At 45.0% G+C, this 19308-nt stretch overlaps 1 protein-coding gene across 1 annotated transcript in view; it reads left to right on the top strand.

The window, feature by feature from the left end:
* Positions 1-1002: 1002 nt before the first annotated feature.
* The window catches only part of URB1 (URB1 ribosome biogenesis factor), a 56540-nt gene continuing 38234 nt past the window's right edge, over positions 1003-19308 (top strand). Inside the window, 8 exon segments of the mRNA XM_081803047.1 lie at positions 1003-1185; positions 2160-2292; positions 7218-7314; positions 9567-9652; positions 11360-11485; positions 13690-13811; positions 17149-17344; positions 18858-19055. Of these exon segments, the coding sequence (XP_081659173.1) occupies positions 1034-1185; positions 2160-2292; positions 7218-7314; positions 9567-9652; positions 11360-11485; positions 13690-13811; positions 17149-17344; positions 18858-19055 (1110 nt within the window). The 5' untranslated portion in view covers positions 1003-1033.

The raw sequence follows: 19308 nt of genomic DNA, 5'->3' as shown, positions 1-19308 counted from the left end.
CCACATCATTGCAGATGGCAAGATTTCATTCCTTTTGATGGCTGCATAATATTCCCTTGTGTATATATGTGTGTGTGTATATATATATATATATAGCACAACTTCTTTATCCATTCATCTGTTGATGGACATCTTGGCTCTTTCCACAGTTTGCTATTGTGGACATTGCTGCTATAAACATCGGGGTGCACGTACACCTTCGGATCCCTACATTTGTATCTTTGGGGTACATACGCAGTAGTAAATGCACTTGGTTTTGACATGGGTTGCTTTTAAGTAATCTCTGAACCCAACCTGGGCCTCGAACTTATAGCCCAAGATCAGGAGTCGCACGCTCTACCGACGGAGCTGGCCAGGCACCCCTTGACGTGGTTTGTTTTAACAAAAAGGAAATAGGTAGAAACCACGTGTCGTGGTTGCAGACACATACTGAGTTGACTGTGGTTTTCTGGTTCCAAAGAGGTTCAAAATTTGGTATATTTATGAACCTCTTGAGATCTCAGGGTTATTGCTGTAAGGCTGTAGACCCGAATATCCCCAAAGCAGTGAGGCCTGGTCATGAGTAGAAATTTTTCATTTCATTTTGTGTAATTGTAAGCAAGCAAGCCTCTATTTATTTATTTATTTATTTTTATTATTAAAGATTTTATTTATACATTTGACAGAAACACAGCGAGAGAGGGAACATAAGCAAGGGGAGGGGGAGAGGGAGAAGCAGGCTTCCCATGGAGCAGGGAGCCCAGTGCGGGGCTCGATCCCAGGACCTTGGGATCATGACCTGAGCCGAAGGCAGATGCTTAACGACTGAGCCACCCAGGCACCCAAGCAAGTCTCTGTTTAGCTGGACTATGGGAGCAAGACTAATTCCAGAGCCTGGGGTCTGCGGAGCCACCTGCCAAGCTGTCACCTTCCTGCCTTTGGCTCAGGATCTGTTGAAGGTTTTAAAGTGACTGTGGCTAAGACAAAAGGAACATGTACAGAGGGAAAAAAACAAATGAGCCGATTTGTAAGCATTTCAATTCTGTCTTTGCAGATGCTATTAATATTTCAAGTTTTCGAGGCTATTCTATTGCGGACAGCAAGCGATCTTTCCCATTTTCATGTTGTGGGGACCAACATTGTGAAAAAGCTAATGAATAATCACATGAAGCTCATCTGTGAGTCCCTGTATGCCTCGGGCTACAGGTAAGTTGCCCTTCTGTGGCAGGACTAGCCGTGGGCTCGGTCTGCATTCAGCTGTCCGTGAGTGCACTTGACCTTCCCTCCACTCAAAGCAGAGCTGAGCGGTTTCCAAGGCCATCAGGGCTGTGGCTCTGCCCCTGCCACCCCTGTTGACCAGCTCCTCGCTGTCACCGACTCCTACCGTGCGTCCTTCTCACTCCTGCCCTGCTGTTCTTACTGTCGTGGGAACCTTTGACTGCAGACATCCTTTCCATTGCCCGTCCTTCTGCCCCAGTGGCTCTTCATGATCGGCTCTCGCTCCCTCCCTCTCTGCTTCAGGACTTCGTGGCGCGGAAGTGTCATCCCCGGGAGGCCTTGTTTCACCACCCCCCATCCACTGTCACTTTCTGTCCATTAGCTTGTGGACAGAAGTATCTGTTTGTAGATCTGTTTGTGTAGCTTGACATTTGACATAATATTCCATGTCAGTTCGCTGACTGCTTCCCTCCGCTAGAATGCAAGGTGCACACAGGTGGGGGCCTTGACTATTCTGGAAGGTGCAGTCTTCCTCCACCTAGAATGGTGCCTGGAGTGTGGTGGGTGCGCAGTAAACCACAGATTCCGGGTGGCTGTGGAAAGGAAAGGCAGCTAAGAGCTTGCTCCTGGAGATGCACACTGTGCAGAAGTCTTCCCCTGCACCCTGCCTCTGTGGGGGATGAGCTGCGGGTCCCCCGGGTACAGGGCAATTTACTGGAGAGAGAAACTGCCATCCTCTTTGTATCATATTTTGTATTCTTGGAGCCTTTTCAGACTCAGTTTTTAAGCTTTATTTGGAGATTTTGTTAAGTTGTGTTTTTTTGTTTTTGTTTTAAAGTATGTCTGCATGTCTCTTTCCTTCCTTTTTCTGGCTGGGGGATAGCAGACTACACAACCAGGAGTGCAGCTGGCTCTGTGCTTCAGCTGTTCCTGACATGCCTGATTTTCTCGTCCTTGTGCAGGATGGCCCGAGCCTGTCTGAACCTGATGGCCGCCATGGTGACCCAGGGTCCTGAGGCCGCCAGGGACGTCTACAGCCATTTTGATTTGAATAAAAAGACCTTGTACACCCTGGCGACCAAGAGGGATTCCAAGGTGAGGAGCTCTGAGCATTTCGTACTTCCTGTGTATTTCCTTTCCCTTGGAGGGCCATAGTGGTTTGTTTGTCGTCCTTTCTCTGGCCTTGGTGCTCACGTGGGTGAAGTAGAAGGCCAGTGTGTGCGGAAACGCGTGGCAGAGCCTGAACAACGGACATCTGAGGACAGTTTCTCTGGGGGCCCAGCATTGCAGCGCTTGGCCTGTGAGCGTCTTCGCGGAGTAAAGGAAATAATCTCTATGTGCCTTGTGGCGTGGACCCTGTGGGGCATCCCAGTCCTATTCCTATTCTGTCCACTTTGGAGAAAACCTTTGGAAGTTTAAACCAGTGACATCATCAAAGAGGACATTTATGGCTTTTTTTTTTTTAAGATTTTATTTATTTATTTGACAGAGAGAGACACAGCAAGAGAGGGAACACAAGCAGGGAGAGTGGGAGAGGGAGAAGCAGGCTTCCCACGGAGCAGGGAGCCCGATGGGCTTGATCCCAGAATCCTGGGATCATGACCTGAGCCAAAGATAGACGCTTAACGACTGAGCCACCCAGGTGCCCCCATTTATGGCTTTTTAATGTGTCCCGTGTCTCCCATCAGTAAGTCTTGTCATGAGTAGGTGCTGGATTGTACCAAAGAGAATGGAAGTGTGAATGGTTTTCAGGAGAGCTGTTACTAAAAAAAAGTTCCTGGGTGGCTCTAGAAGTTTCACTTGGATTTAGAAAGGTTCTTGAGAAGAAGGCACAAGTTGGAGGACTCGGAAGCTGGAGAGAGGTGCCGTGGGCCACCTGTAGGTTGTCTCAGGCTTCCCTGCTGGCGCTGCCGTGCCGGGAGCAGCCGGGGCTGCCTTCTCCACGCCCCCTTCCCGAGCACAAACAGCACACGGACAGTTAACCAACCTGTCTGCCGAGGTGGAGAAGCACGGGAGCATAATTTACTCCTGCACCCTGTCCTCTCACTCTTCAGGGAAATGCATGAGTTTCCACACTGGCAGGTAATAGACTGGAGGTTAATCACAGTATTACCAGGTAACTTTTCTGGCTCTGTGAGGTTGGCCCAGTGTTGAGGGTTTTCCTGGCACGACAAATAAGGTGTTCTTCTGAGGAAAAAATTCCAGGTCTTACTGTCTCATGGATACTCTTCTTTATTATCGTGAGTTATTTACATACTATGAATGTGTCAACAAATTCCATTCATTGGGTAATGGCTGCTGACATTTAAATGTGTTTCTCATAAAAAGAATTTACGTGCTGTTTGCACACTAGGGCAAATGTCATGGTTCTTTGGTCTTCCTTGGCAGTCAGCCTGCCAGTGATTATCCATCAGATTCGCTTCCCATTTCTCTCTTGACCTCAGCCAGCTCGGTCCTGTAAGTAAAATATGTCAGGACCCCGGACCACCCACCAAGACAAGGAGGGAAGGCCCAACACAGGCTCCCCTGCCTGAGCCCCGGCTGCAGGCTGTGTGCGCGCTGCTCACCTCAGGGTCCTCTTGGCAAGTTATATTTTACACCTCCTTGATCTGTAAAGTGGGAATTGTTGTCAAGACGAAAGTGTTTTTACTTTATGGTGTACCTCAAATATTTTGTTGTGGGAAATGATTTTTAGGCATTAAATTTTTTTCCCATACAGGAACGTTAGGGACATTAAAAAATAGCAGCACAGAGAACCTGTCCTCCAGCTGCAGACATGGTCCCCTCTGCCACATTTTTGGTTTGTTTGGGGGCAATCGAGTATAGCGGATCCCACATGTGAACCATATTCCCTTATGCATATTTCAGTGTGTACCTCTAACAGAAAGCGACCTTGTAAAACACAGAACCACAGTACCATCCCTGCACATGATATTGTTCATAACTCTTAATATCACCGATGCACAGTTTGGTCTCAAGGTTTTCCCACTATCTCTGAAGTGTCTTTACACTTTATGGTTCAAATCAGGATCCAAACAGGGGCTACATATTGTGTTTGGTGGGTCTGTTAAATTTCTTCATGTTGTTAGAGTTTTCTGTCACCACCCCCCCACCTTTTTTTTCATGCCATTTAGTTATTGAAGCTGATGGATATCTAGATCTATTTTTTTTTAATAAGTGTGTTTTAACATTTTGGAGGGAATTGTTAAAGCCTCATAAAGAGAGAGGATTATGGTTCTCTTTCGTCCAGCCAAAGAAAGCACTGTTCATATCGTTTGCCAAAAAGCAGTTTCACTAAATATGTTTTGGTCTATTTTAGACCGTGTTTTGCAGAACAAGCCATAAAGAGTTCAGGATGCTTTCTTCCTAGGATTATAGCACTGTGAAGTCACAGGGTAGGAATGAGGAGTAGGCATGTGACCCTCTTGCCTTTGATGGAGCTTGCTGGAGATGGAGGGCGGAGGCCCAGGGGACAGTGAGGAGCTGTCTGGCCAGGAGGATGAGCAGGAGGTGTGGCCGTGGCTGCTTGGAGTGGGGCGGGTGCTGTGTCTTGGGGGTCTTGGTTTGTTCACAGTGTCGGAAACCTGAAATCTGGGGTTGGCTGCGATATACAAGATGGATAGCAGGAGGTGAGGACTACATTCCATATCAGTTCAGGATTCGTTGCTGGGGAGACCTTGAGGGGATCTAGTCCCAACTGCTGTGTATAAGCAGGATGGAAAGATCTAGAATGGCACATAACCGGGACCTGCATTCCAGTACTTAAGTGGACAAACCCCCCCCAAAACTGTACGTAGAGTCTTTCTAACTAGCTAGCAAAGCACAGAACCTAATTTAGTCTTACCAGGCAAGTTTTGGCAATGTACCAGCATTCTTTTGAAACACGAGGCATACGTAGATCAGGATAACAAGTTAACTGCTTGAATTAGTTGACATGTTTCTTTCAATGAGAAGGCATCTACATAGCATGGGAGCAGTGGTTACTTTAAGCTTCCTGAGGACAGGGACAACATCTTAGTCATCTTTGTGTCCTCCCTGGGCCTGAGATTATGGCATCTTGACTATAATTGGTGTTTGAACAAGATTGAATTGGTGAGTTTTAAAGGCACTGAAACATTGCTGGTACTCTGAGGAAATGCAGCTCATTTTCAAGACTTTAGTGACCATTGTACCCAAATTCCATATTGTGAGGAAGTCTGCAGAGTAGTCCCCAGAATGGGGAGGATAGTTTTGAGCTCTTAGTGTTTTTGGAATAAACCAGCATTGGTCTGATAAGGTTTTGCTGAACTGCTGTGGGGCATGGATGGAGGTGTAGACCCTTGAATACAGTCAGTGTGCAAGGCCTCCATCCAGATGTTGCAGAGCGTGGGTCAGGTGGCCTTTCTCTTCTCCCTGAGAAACATATACCCAATAAAACAAGACAATTAATTAAATACTCATGTAGAGGCCTAAATGGTTCCAAGTTTGGTCCTTGCATCTTGAGAACAAGCGAAATAAAAATGCCTGGAAGCTCTGAGAAGAAAACACTTCTCTAAAGTCAGACATAAAGTCACACATGCAGCAGTATGTTTGTACAGTTATTTCGTACTTTGTAATTCTAGGACATACTCACTTAGTAGCTGTGTGACCTTGAATGAGTTTTTAAAACCTCTTTTTCCTCATCTGTAAAATGGGTGTAGAAGGCATCTCCACTTCAAGTTGTTATAAGGAGTAAATGAAGCCCCGATGTGCAGCCTTTGACTTGGTGTCTGACATATAGTAAGTGCTCAATAAATGACATTGATCTCCCCCTCCTCCTCCTCCTCACCACCACCACCACACTGCCACTACTAAATGGAATGGAACTATCTGGAAGGCTGACTTCTTAATCTTTTCCAGGCATCCAGGGCAATAATTCTCCATGGTACTAACTTAGTTCTTGGCAGCAAATTAAGGTATCTTTGGAATAACTAAAGTAGGGAGGAGAGTACAGTTGAAGCAGTGGAGTGCTGGTGTAGCCGATGAGCCGTGCACATGACCGGCCACCGGGGTGTGAAAATTACTGGGAGGGAAATTGATCACATGGCCCCCACCACTTCCCCTGAGGTGTTGGTGACTGGTCATAGCCGGTGGGCCCTCCTTGAGGATGCCCACTGTCCTGGATCGTGGCCGCATCCTGCAGGACCCCATAGATGGCAGTCCGGGAAGGCCATGCTGGGTTTGTAATATGGCAGCATCTGGGCTTTGGTGTCTGGTGTGAATTTATAATACCTAATAAAACCCAGACATCACCTCTTTGGTGTCAACAAAAGCAGCACTGGTCTTTCCATTGGCTCTGGATTTTCTGGATTTTCAAAAACATGTGTATGATTTCACTGGCAAGTGAAGCAGATGGGATCTGGATGGGCAGAGAATCCTCTGCTCTATACCAAAGTGGTCCGTAAACCACAAATGGTTATGTATGATGGCAGAAGGGGACACAACTGTACTTTACCCATACTTCTGTGTTTATTAAGCAGTGAGCCATTATGCTGTCGCTTTTAAGCATAGTGGATGAAAATCGGTATTTCAGAGAGACATGTTGGTAATTTTTTTCTTTACTTTTGGCCCATTTCTTGACATTTGTCTTTTTTTAGAGAGGGAGAAGGGGGAGGGGCAGAGGGGGGAGAGAATCTTAAGCAGGCTCCACGCCCAGTGCAGAGCCCAGTGTGACCCTGAGATCATGACCTGAGTGCAGACCAAGAGTCAGACGCTTAACCGACTGAGCCACCCAGGCGCTCCATACTTTTGTGTTTAGAAACAGCTTGAAAGAGAAAGAAAAGAGCAGAAGATGGAGGGAAAAGAGCAAAGAAAAAAACCCCATGTTCTCACAGAAAGATGACTGCAGGTTTTAGACTCTGAGCCTTCTGATACCACAAGCCCCAAGGCCTCGGTGCCACTGGGATGGGAGGGGCGCGTGAGCCGTGGAGTCCCTGCTTCGGGCGGTGGGGAGGGACGGGGTGTGCATACGCAAATGACACGCGGTCTCCTTCACCCCCCAGGGCGTGCACGATGTCCGGCTGGCCTACATCCAGTTTGCGCTTTCCTTTCTGATCGCTAGTGATGACAGCACGATAGCGCAAGTGCTGGAGTTGAAAGGTAGGTGCGCCCCTTTGTCTCATAGCAAAGCCTGATTGCAATTGGTTTTTGGAAAGTCTCCCGCAAAGCATTTTTCCCAGGTTGAAAAAAGTCTACAGCTTTTGCAGCCGCTGCATGCACGAGCATGAAGGATGCATGTGTGGCGAAGCTTCGGTCAGTGCAGTTTGGAGGTGGCTAGTCAGCATGAACAGAGGTATTCCTGCTCTGCTATCTGGAATGCTGAGCAATGTCCTAACAAAGGATGGATGCAGACTTCAGAGACTCCTGCTCCAGAACCCACACAGATACGTAGCCCTGGCTACCTGGCCTTTAGTAATTGGGTTTGAAAAAATAAAGTTTAGGGCGCCTGGGTGGCTCAGTTGGTTAAGCGACTGCCTTCGGCTCAGGTCATGATCCTGGAGTCCCGGGATCGAGTCCCGCATCGGGCTCCCTGCTCAGCAGGGAGTCTGCTTCTCCCTCTGACCCTCCCCCCTCTCATGCTCTCTCTATCTCATTCTCTCTCTCAAATAAATAAATAAAATCTTTTAAAAAAAATAAAAAAAAAATAAAGTTTAATCCCTTCAATAGCTTTGCCACATGTTACCAGAATATCACGAGGAGAGCTTCAAAGAATGGCAACTGGACCACCTTCTGGTGGCTGTCACCCTAGAGCCAGGCTTGGCATAGTTTAGGCTGTTAGGGCCACTTGTATTTTATCAAGAGCTTCAGTAAGACAGAGAGTGGCAGCCCAGACCACACTTAGCACATGGTAGTCGTTCAGTATGATCCCGCAGAATCGAGCCCTGTCTGCAGGTGGGGAGCTGTTCCATGTCCCTGCTGGAGGTCTGGGAGTTGTTGGAGGAACGGCGTGGTGTCTGTGTGGCCCAGTGTGGTCAGGTCTCCAGCCCGTCCCTCACCTCCCCCAGGGTGGGAGACCTGAGCTCTCTCCAGATGACTTCTAGGGACCATTTAAGAACAGGGTGTGGGTGCTGGTCACCCTGTATGTCGTCAGCCCTGGTCCATGCGGGGAGCCATGTGGCACTGGGGAAGCAGCCCCGTGGAGGAGACCCCTTCGTCGTGTGCCTTTCCTGCTTGTGGCCAGCTCCTACCAGGGCTAGGAGTCCTGCGGAACTCCCCTGGGTCATCTCCGCTGTCTGGCCTTTATTAAAGGACAGTGGTTTGGGGTTATTCATGGACACTGCTAACGGGGCAGGGATGCACTTCAGTTCATGTTTTGGCGAAGCATTTTGGCCATTTGTGTGAGAACTTTAAAAAGGTTTGATCCAGCCATTTCATGTCTAGTCATTTATCCTAAGGGAAGAATTAAGGAGGTGAGTAGAGGTTTTCTTAGGGGCTATTTTTTCACGTTAGCTGAAAATTGGACGACTCCTGACTGTCCACCAACAAGGGCTTGATTGTGCAAACTGAGGACTAATCACAAGGCGGAGTACAGCTATTAAAAATGGTGTAGAAATACACTTCCTGACATCAACCTTTTAAACAATGTGTGATTGGGTATAAACTCAGTTGTAAAACTGTCAAGTATCCCATTTTATAAAAAGATAAATGTAACAGAATATGGCTATATCAGAAGGTTAACAGTTAACTAGCAGCCCAAATGTTAACAGTGTTAGCCTCTGGGTAGTGGAGTCATGGATCCTTTCAGATTTCATTCTTTTGGTTTGTCTGGTATTTTCCAATTTTTTTTTTTTGAGGATGAGTTTGCTTTTGTAGAAAGTCAGTGTGCCCACTGAGCACCAATGGAGCAAGTGAAATTGTAATCGCCTTGATGTTTCTTCCCAGTATCACCAGTATATTAGTATATGGCATCAAGCTGTGGTGGCTGATTCCTTGGGGATTCAAAAATACGAAAAGAAAGCAAACAGATCATCCCGAATTCTGCCACCAGTGAATAAAATGATGACCATCATTTAAAATATAACTAAGCCTAAGCAAAGAGACATTTAGCAGAATTGTGATCATACCATACTTTTATTTAAGTTAATGTGAGAAAAGGAAAGTAAAACAACCAAACTTCTGAACTTTTTTAATGGTTCTGTCATTGTTTTACTTTTAGGTATTAATTTCCTATGTCATGAAGTGGTTATCCTACTGTGAACTTGTGTAATTGAAAAAAGACAAACCTTAAAAAAAAAAAAAAGAGGGAAGAAAATGGCATTGTGTGCTGTACCATTTTAAGAAGTAATGTTCTCGCATCTGTTCTCATGTTCAAAATATTTTTGAGTTTAATGCTTTGAACCTTTTACTTTCAGAATTTATTCCTTGCATTTTTAGCTCAGGCATAAAGGAAGACAGGATTTCTACTGTCAATATTTTGTTATCCACGCTGAAAACAAAGGTATGTGTTTTTACTCAGTGTTCCTGTCGTTGGTCTTCTCCAGAGTTTGACAAGACCCTAGAGCTGTAATGGCTTAGGGCACACGGGTTGTTGTGTAGGTGGAAATGGAAAACCTTTTCTTTTTTTTTTTTTTTTTTAAAGATTTTATTTATTTATTTGAGAGAGAGAATGAGATAGAGAACATGAGAGGGGGGAGGGTCAGAGAGAGAGGCAGACTCCCTGCCGAGCAGGGAGCCCGACGTGGGACTCGATCCCGGGACTCCAGGATCATGACCTGAGCCGAAGGCAGTCGCTTAACCAAGTGAGCCACCCAGGCGCCCGGAAAACCTTTTCTTAAGGCTGCCGTATCGTCACACCAGGAGAAAAGCTGTGGCTCACTATTTCACGGGAAGCCTTTGGATTAATTGTGAGCTGGAAATTACAGCTGCTCTTATTTACACACCTAGCAAAATGTCATATTGAATTACCTTGCATATTCTGCCTTTTGCAAGCATCTTGTAGAAATTTTAGAATTGGCTGAAAGAATCGCTGTCTTCCATACAGAAGCAACTTAAATGATCAGCTAGAAAAAATCTTGTGACTGTCCCAGCAGAAAAAGCTGTGAAAACCATGAACTGGCAGTCCACATAAAAATAGCTAATTCGCATAGTATATTTAAAACTGTGGTTCTCAGCTGGGAGTGATTTTGTGCCCCTCACTGTGGGACATTCGGAAGTGTCTGGAAACATTTTTGGTTATCATAGCTGGAGAAATACATCTGGCATCTAGTGGGTGGAGGCCAGGGATGCTGCTCAGCATCCTACAATGCACAAGACAGTCCCCTATGACAGTTATTTGTCCCAAAGTATCAGTAGTGCTGAGGTTGAGAAACCCTGATTTAAAGTAAATACAAGTCATGAGATACAGGGGGTTTTTTTTGCCTGTCAAGTTAGCATTGACCTTTTAAAAACAGTGATATTCAGTGCTAGCAAAGATGTTTTGAATGGGTACTTTTCTGGAGGAAGTGTTTGAGCAGGTCTGGCAGTATGTGTCAGAGGTCTTAAAAATGTTCTAGACTTGGGGGTGTTGGGGTTCCCTGAGAACCACCCAGGAAGCAAATTTGAAACATATACACCTGGGCCACATCCCCAGAGGTTCTGGGAGTGGGTCTGGGGGGAACTGAGAAATGGTGCCCCGTTTCCAAGCCTATAATCAGGAATGCAGGGGAGACTCTGTACAAGGATGCTGATGACAACCAGAGGGGAAACAGCCCACTTGTACCCACCCGGGGAATGGTGAAATAAATTATGGTCACTCGTGGGCTAGAGTGATACTCAGCCCTCCAAAATGAGTTTCTAAAGGAGTTTTTAATGATGTGCTAACATGATGACTGATGTGATAACATGATAAGCTCATGTTATATAAGTAAAAGTGGGCAGAAAACTGTTAAGTATAATCTCAGAGAGGTGAAAAGCCCAAACCAAACGGTACGTACACGTACATATTATGTGCTGCGGGGCGAGGGCTGAAAGGAAATGAACTGGGATGCTAACTGTGCGCACCCTAGGATTGCTCGAAGATTGTTGAATTTTGCTTTTCTTTTTTATGTTTTTCCTTTTTTTGGTCACACATTTTGCCATAGGCCTACATGATTTTTGTAATGACGAAATACAAGAAACACTTTTAAAAATTGCATTCCTTGAAATTCATTTGTTTTATTGTTTTCAGGTAGTTCACAATAAAAATATCACCAAAACCCAGAAGGTGCGTTTCTTTACCGGGCAGTTACTGAACCACATAGCAGCTCTCTACAGCTGGAATGGGATTGTTGATGTGAGCCTGGAAAATGTCAAGGTACAGTCCTGTTGGGTTTGAGTTGACCTCACTGTTAGCGTGTGGTCCTCACAGCTGGAGGCTGAGGAATCTACTTGCCTTAAAAAAAAAAAAGTTCCCCCCATTTGATCTGTTTCTCTTGGCTTGTGGTTCTATTAATTCTCAGCTTAGATGAAATATGATCTTCCAAATTTTATTTCTTTACAAGGTTTTTTTCCTAATCTCTGAGGTATTATGATATTAGACTTTTTTTCTTAGAGAAAACTCTTACTCCCTTTAGCTGAGTGACATGCTGGTTCTCCCAGTGGGGCTTGCCCAGTAGATGTATGGTGTTGATCTAGGCTCTTTTCCTCCTCTCATTGACCTCCTCTTTTCCTTCATTCCGTTCTTTCCATACCAGTTTTTGGGATTTCAAGGCCTGTTGGTTTCACTTCAGGATCCCAAGTGTCTAGGAAAACACCAATTTCCTCACCTCCTGACATGTGTAATTTATTCTGTAATAGTTCCTCAAGTGTTGAATTAGACCGGTTGCTCTCGAGTTGACCCAAGGCCAGTGTACCTTTTAATCCTCCTCATTTTGATTTTCCTCAGGGTGTTTCTGAACATGGACTTGGCCAGAGTAGTGAAGGCTCAGACTTCCTGTGAACTTTATAGTAATTTACCTCTCAAGAGCCCTGTGTTTTACCTCCTTTTATCTCTGTGACTTGCCTCTGTCCTCTTGTTTTGAACATGTTTTGTAAGCTCTATTACCAGGGAGCCTCGGAGGCTTAATAAAAACACTCCCAAATGTGGAATTTTATTCAAAAGAGCACAAGAAATTAAGTCATTCTTAAGCTTGTTTAAAAATACAAGTTTAAACTTGCCCCTCTTAAGAGTATTTTTTAATCTTTTTTTTTTTTTTTTTTTTAATGGTTCTACTTTATAGGTGAGGACATTCAAATTCAGAGAGTTAGGTAATGCCCTCATCACTGGTTATGTTCTGGTGTCCAGCCAGAAGCTGTCCGGGAGCCCATTAAGAGTTGCGTCATTAGAATAAAAACTGCTCCTGTCACCTAGGACAGTCCAGGGGATTTTGGAGCCCTGTGTGAATATTGATCTCATCCCTGTCATTCAGGAAAGTACAGGGGTTTTAGCAGATCTCTGCCAGGAACCGGGGGTACAGACCAAATTCATTTGACCCCTGAATTAGGCAGGGCTAGGGGCGCCAACCCCCGTGCAGTCAAAAATCCGTGTACAGCTTCTGACTCCCCCCAAAAACTTAACTACTAATAGCCTAGTGTTGACTGACAGACTTACCCATAACATAAACAGTCGATTCACCCATATTTTGAATGTTAGCTGTATTATATCCTGTCTGGTTACGATAGAGTAAGCTGGAGAAAAGTAAATGTTATTAAGGAAATCATAAGAGAAAATACACTTACAGGACCGTGCTATTGCTAACAGTCCACAGAAGCAGAACTGTGCAGTTCAAACCTGTGTTGTTCAGAGGTCAACTGTATTTATTTATTCATTAACAGTATCACAGCGCAAAAGCAAAGGGAAGCTTAAAAAAAATGATTTTGTAACTGAAATATAGGCTGTAAAGAGAGTCTCTTTAATAATGGGGTTGCCGATACTGGCCTGCTCTGCACTCACTAACCCACTGGGGACCTCAGCTGTGCCATCCACAGTTTGCTCTTACGTGCAGTGGGGCAATCATTTCTGTCCTGCCAGATGCACAGGGCGGCTGTAAAGATGGAATGAGAACCCTCATTGCCAAGTGCTTGGAAACAATAAGAAATGACATAAAATGTCCAGTTATCTGTAATTTCTTGTTCCAGCAACTCTCGGTCTGTTCAGCGTTAAAAAGAAATATTTTCTTTTTTAATTCAGTTTATTTAAACTAAAACAAAAACAGTTCATCCATTTCTTTCATCACCACCCCCCACCCCTACCTCTGGCAACCACCAGTCTGTTCTCTGTATCTATGAGCTTGTTTGTTGTTTTAATTTGTTGTTTATCTAATTTATTATGTCTTTATTTAGAGTCCATGTATAAGAGAGTATTTTTTTTTATCTTGATTGGTGTTTCTATTCTTTGTTTTTTTGAATGATAGATACCAAGTGTTTCAAATGTTCTCTGAGTCGTCATTGGGTGCGTGGTATTGTCCAGTTTTTACTCTGTAGTTGTTACTGAGGCTTACGAACTTGAGATTTTCGTTGAATTTCTAAAAACCCTCGTAGGCTTCTGAGGATGCGGGGAAAACCATGGTGAGGGAGCTTGTTCACACCTTCCTGATGGATCTGTGCTGTTCGCTCAAGCACGGGATTAATTTTTATGACGCATCTCTCGGCACCCTCGGCAGGTAAGGCAGCGCCCTCGTGAACCCCACGCGGGTTCCTCAGCAGTCGTCCCGTACGTACGTGACTTCCCGGGGAAATCTGTGGAATAATGGAATTTTATTTTAGACATTACCTACCTCATCTTAGGGATGAACATTTGTTGACCCAAAGAGCGGCTGCTCATTACGAGTCCTCGGGGCAAAGGGCTCAGGCAGCAGTGGACTTAGACACCCAGTAGGAGATGTCTCACCCAGCGAGGTGCCACGGTTTCCCTCGAGACTGTGACCGTTGGCGGGGTCTGAGGATAAGTCGTACATCCGCCTTCCCAGAGAGGGTGGGCCCCTTCGCGGGCCTCCACGCAGTCCTGAGGTGGGAGCCAGTGTTATCCTGGTTTAGTGGCTGAGGGTGATGGGCACAGAGAGGTCGGGTCTCTCAGCCTATGAGTGGCAGAGTGGCAGAGTTCAGATTTAAACCCAGGGAATCCTCGTAACAGTGAAATAGTTCTTCTTCTCCTCAAAGACAGCTGCTAATGAGCTAGATTTTCACAGTTTGGTTTTTTACAATTTGTTTCATGTTTTTACATTTTGTTTATGGGGACATTTCATCAGTGCGGAAACGAAGTCCACAGCTGATGATTTAGATTATGTTCTTTTAGACTTTCTCTTTTGGTGTAACTATAATACACATCCATGTTACTAGTTTTTAATAACCAAAATAGCCTACTGTTGGATTTATCAACCTGCTTTTTTGTCCCCGTTGCTAGTAAAAATGTTAGGTATATTTTCTGGTCATTGTGAGTAGCCTTATATATATATATATTTTAATTTCTGATTATTTTATTATAAAGATATAGATGGTTTGATTTAGTTTCACCCAGGTAGGAGATGACTGATCCCTTCACGATAGGATAATATGGTGGAAATTTTTCTCTCTCCTTGTGATTTGTTTTGATTCTGAGGTTATTATGAATTAACTTGCCACATCATTTTTTTCTTTTAACTTTGTTTTGGGATAGTGTAGTTTTTCTCTTATCAGCAAAAATCAGCTCACTTGCCTGCTAAAAGTAACAGCAGACTTTTATAGTCTAATATAACGCCATGCCTAAAACACATGTGTTTTTCCCCTTAAGTAAGACCCATAAAATAGATCATCATTTGATGAGCATGTTTGAATCAACTTGTGGGTGTAGGTCTGTTCAAATAAGCTGTGGTTTATGTCAGTTTTTTGAAGCCAGGGGCAAAAGCAAATGTTTGCCCTTAGGGGAGAGGAAGGGAATTTTGTCTGTGGGGACGTGGATGGAAAGCTTTGAGAAAATTAAAGTGTGTGGTTCCCCAGTAGTTGTAAGGCTCGCGTCCTCAGTCCATTCAGGGCTCCCTGCATGTGTCACCACATCCGAGAGGCCTTCCCTGGCAGCCCTTTGCTGAAATAGCCCTTCCACTGTCACTGTCCCCCTTGCCTGGCTCTTGCTTTTGACTGTGACTTATCACCACCTCGCACATTTATTTATTTGCTTGTTCATCACCTGAGAGACGAGAATCAATGAGAACAGAGGACAGTGCCTGGCACGTAGCAGGTGTTTGAAAGTGAGGCATTCTAGTGTAGGCGGGACTTGGTAAACTCCAAGGGACAGGTAGTATTTAGGCTTGGTGTGTCATAGAGTCTGTTTCGTGACCGCTCAACTGTGCCACGGACATAAACGAATGGGTGTGACTGTGTTCCAATAAAGCTTTATTTATAAAGACAGAGGGTGGGCCATAGTTTACCAACCCCTGGTGTGGAGGTTAAGAGAACAGATTCTGGAGTCAGCTCTGAGACCTCGACAAGTACTTCTCTCTGCCTCTCTTGCCTCATCTGTAAAATGGAAACAAAATTGGTACCCACCCCGGAGGGAGGTCGAGTGTGCTAACTGCCTAGAGTAGTGGCCGGCACACATTGCATACTGTGTATGAAGAAATGTCATTCATTTTATTACACTGTTGACTGAAATAATGTGGATGTGCGTGGTATTTGTAGTGCACTTTGTAGATTTAGCATTGTGTTCATTTGATGGCGCAAACTATTTTGCTCATGAAATTTTCATATTAAGAATTTTAAGCCTTTTTTTTTTTTTAAGATTTTATTTATTTGAGAGTGAGAGAGAACACATGCGAGCATGGGGGGTTGGGCAGAGGGAGAGAGAGAAGCAGACTCCCTGCTGAGCAGGACCCTGGGATCATGACCTGAGCCGAAGGCAGACGCTTAATGACTGAGCCACCCAGGCACCCCCCAAATTTTAAGCTTTTTAGATTTCTGATCAAAATTATACTCATTCAGTTTTTGAAAAAAATTTTATTATATGTAAAGCTGCATACTGCATCTTAGTTTTGGTCAATTTACAAGGGGGTACAGAACAGTGAGGATCCCAGAAGCTATCAACGTGGTATGCTTGTGGTAAATTCTCAGATTTTCTGGATCAGGGACAGGCAGATATGAAAAGTCATCCTTCCTTAGAAGGATCTGGGGGTAAACACGGAGTCCTACGGGTTTGCCTATATAGATCCTGGGCTAGATGCTTCTTATCTGCAAGTTTTAATGTCCACAGGTTCTCCTGATTGTTCTTTTTATGATTTTATCCTTTTGAAAGCTGCCCACTTTGGGACAAGTTTTTAATATTTTCATACAGTAATTTTTTTTTCCCTATATTAGCTTCTTGCAGTTAGAAGTTTGAAATAAATAGAATAAGTGGCAAGACTTTGTGCCATTTTGTTGCGTTTTAGAAATAATTTTGTGGCACTGTGGACTGTGGGGCAGTTCAGGAGCAGTTCATGTAAAAAAATCTTTTTAAAAGAAAAACCCATCCTCTGTAGTTTTTATACTTAATGCTCACATATATATATTTATTTACATACTTGCTTTTCATGTGCAGTTGGAGGAAAGAGGTCAGTAAAATCTCATGGGGAAATTCTGGGAGTGGATTCCTCCTTGCGGGTTTGGCCCTTTCTTTACATTAGCCTTGACTCCTGGGCAGACTGGTAGGTGGATGGGGTAGAGACAGAGTGGGTTTCTTCCTCCTCCTGAATGTCAAATGGAACTCAAGGGAGGGAAGGAGAGATGGAGAACAGGTCAAAGTAGAGACTTTTTGAGCCGCTTAGAAATAGAGGAGTGAAATTCAAGCCCTTTGTTGGAGAGCGAGAGCCCCACAGACCATGAAAACACCCCACTTTGTGTTACAGGGGAGAGCCACAGGTGCAATTTGCCGGTCACTTTTCTTTTCAACTGTGTTTACTGAGGGCGGTGTCGAGGAGCTGCATTATTACCCCGAGCTCTCAGCGCATTGTGAAAATTCCCTGCAGACCCTTCTCTCCTCTCTTTCTCTGACAGAGGCGGGAATCTGACCCTCCTGCACTTCCTGTTGGGTTTGAAGACTGCTGCAGACGATGAGCTGGTGGCCGAGCTCGTGGTGAACATCCTCAAAGTGTGCCCGGACTTACTGAACAAATACTTCAAGGAAGTCACATTTTCCTTTCTTCCAAGAGTGAAGTCCACTTGGTCAAATAACATCAAACTGCTGAACAAGGTAACACCCTGGCTGTTCTGGAATGTGTTAGGGGGTGGGCAGAGTGTCAGGAGCTGTGGGATGGCAGCTAGGGAGGGAGAGTGACGTGCCCATGAACTTCAGGATGGAGAGAACTCCTTCAGCCATTCTTCAGGGGGTAATTTAGATCATGTCACATTGGTGTCCTGATCCTCTGAGGACATTCTGCTTTTCACTGAGCTGAATTTAGAGGTAGATGTCTTTTGAATCTGTTAAGCCGAATTCATCTCCTTCATCCAGATTTTGCTTAGAGTGAGATCTTAATGAATTTTAGCACATTTAGGCTGGAATTAGTGAGATGTCTGAAATGTAGGATAGTTTCTAAAGACTACTGTTTTAAGTACTTAGAACAACTTGAAATAAGCTATGAAACAATGGTTTGTCTAGGTGGCTATGTATTAATGTCCTTTTTTTTTTTTTTTAAGATTTATTTATTTGAGAGAGAAAAAGTAAGAGTGAGCAGGGGGAGGGGCAGAAGGAGAGAAAAATCTCAAGCCAACTCCCAGCTGAGCGAGGAGCCCAGTACTACAGGGATCAATCCCACAACCTGAGATCATGCCCTGAGCCGAAACCAAGAGTCGGCCACTTAACTAGCCGAGCCACCCAGGCTCCCCTGTTAATGTCCTTCTGGTCACAGACGTCAGCCTCCCTGCATCCACCATAGCGGACGTAGCTACTGTACATTCTTTGGCAGTACTGCCTGGCTCAGTTAAGGTCTGATTTTTGGCCTGCTTAATGGTGAAACATCTAGGATTGTTTTCTTGTGCCCTGTCTGGGCATGGGGTTATCTATAAAACAAGGTTTTTTTCAAGTCTTCTCTCATTTTCCTCAGGTGTGTGTATCTGTAGTCCCCACGTGTATCTTAGGATGAGAGGGAGGCATTTTGCCCCTCATTTGGGGGAAGGTAGCCTGTGGCCACCACCCTTTTGGGGAGGTGCTCTGGTGCTGCTCTTCCCAGGGAAGGGCAGCGGGCAAGTTCATGGCCTTTGCAGGCCTGGGTGCGAGTCCTTGCTTCACTGCTTTCTAGCTGTGCGCCCCTGGGGAAATTACTTAACCTTATTGAGGTCCAATTTTGTCATCCATGAATGTTTTTTATTTTAATGTAAAATATCCCTACCCCAAAGGGTTGTCATGAAGTATTAAAAGATGACATAATTTGTCACGTGTCTGTCAAGTGCAGTAACTGGTGAGTAATACAGTTGTTAGCTCCAGCAGTGACTTATTTGTCATCAGAGGTTTTAAGGGGCTCCCCAGGCTGCCACGCTGTGCTCTGCTTTGAAGGGCATTGCCCTGGTAACAAACAGTCTCATGACCTGACTTTTCTCTAACAAGTAGATTTAGGGGTTCATCTTCCGGACCCTGTTCCTTGGCAGGCCTTGGACCTTTATCACTCTAATCCTTTCATTGGAACCGCTTCACTGTGGGGTGCCTACAGTTAGCCTCAGGTTTGAAACGTAACCTGCACTAGCTCATTCTCTGTTCTCTTTTTTCATAGATCTATGAGGCCCAGCCGGACATTTCCCGGGTTTTTCAGACCAGAGAGTTCATCCCCTTGCCTCGGCTCCTGGCAATGGTGATGGTGACCACTGTGCCCCTGGTGTGCAATAAGATCATGTTCACCCAGGCATTAAATGTAAGTGGTCGCCTTTCTTCTAGAACTTTCTCCTGTTCACTGCATTGGCCTTTCTGGGGATCATTCTGAGAATGCCTACCTGGATATATTGGATGGTGTTTTGTCAGTGAGCCTCAGGCTTTCCGTGTCCACTTACCTGGGCAAGGGACCCTGAGCCTGAGGAACATTCCAGCCAGAGGATGCAGCTGCTGATTTTATTGCTCCAGCACGGAGCCAGGACCACAGCCTCCTGCATGGCTCTCTGCACCTGCCCGAGGGTGGGAGCCTGTTGGACCCAGACACAGGGCAGTGTGTTCAGCTATAGCCCAGTGTC

This window comes from Leptonychotes weddellii, chromosome 1, assembly GCF_054177405.1.
Source record: "Leptonychotes weddellii isolate Sample4059 chromosome 1, ASM5417740v2, whole genome shotgun sequence".
NCBI lineage: Eukaryota > Metazoa > Chordata > Mammalia > Carnivora > Phocidae > Leptonychotes > Leptonychotes weddellii.
The sequence above is the reverse complement of the archived record's forward strand: the minus strand, read 5'-3'. Positions and strand labels throughout refer to the sequence as shown.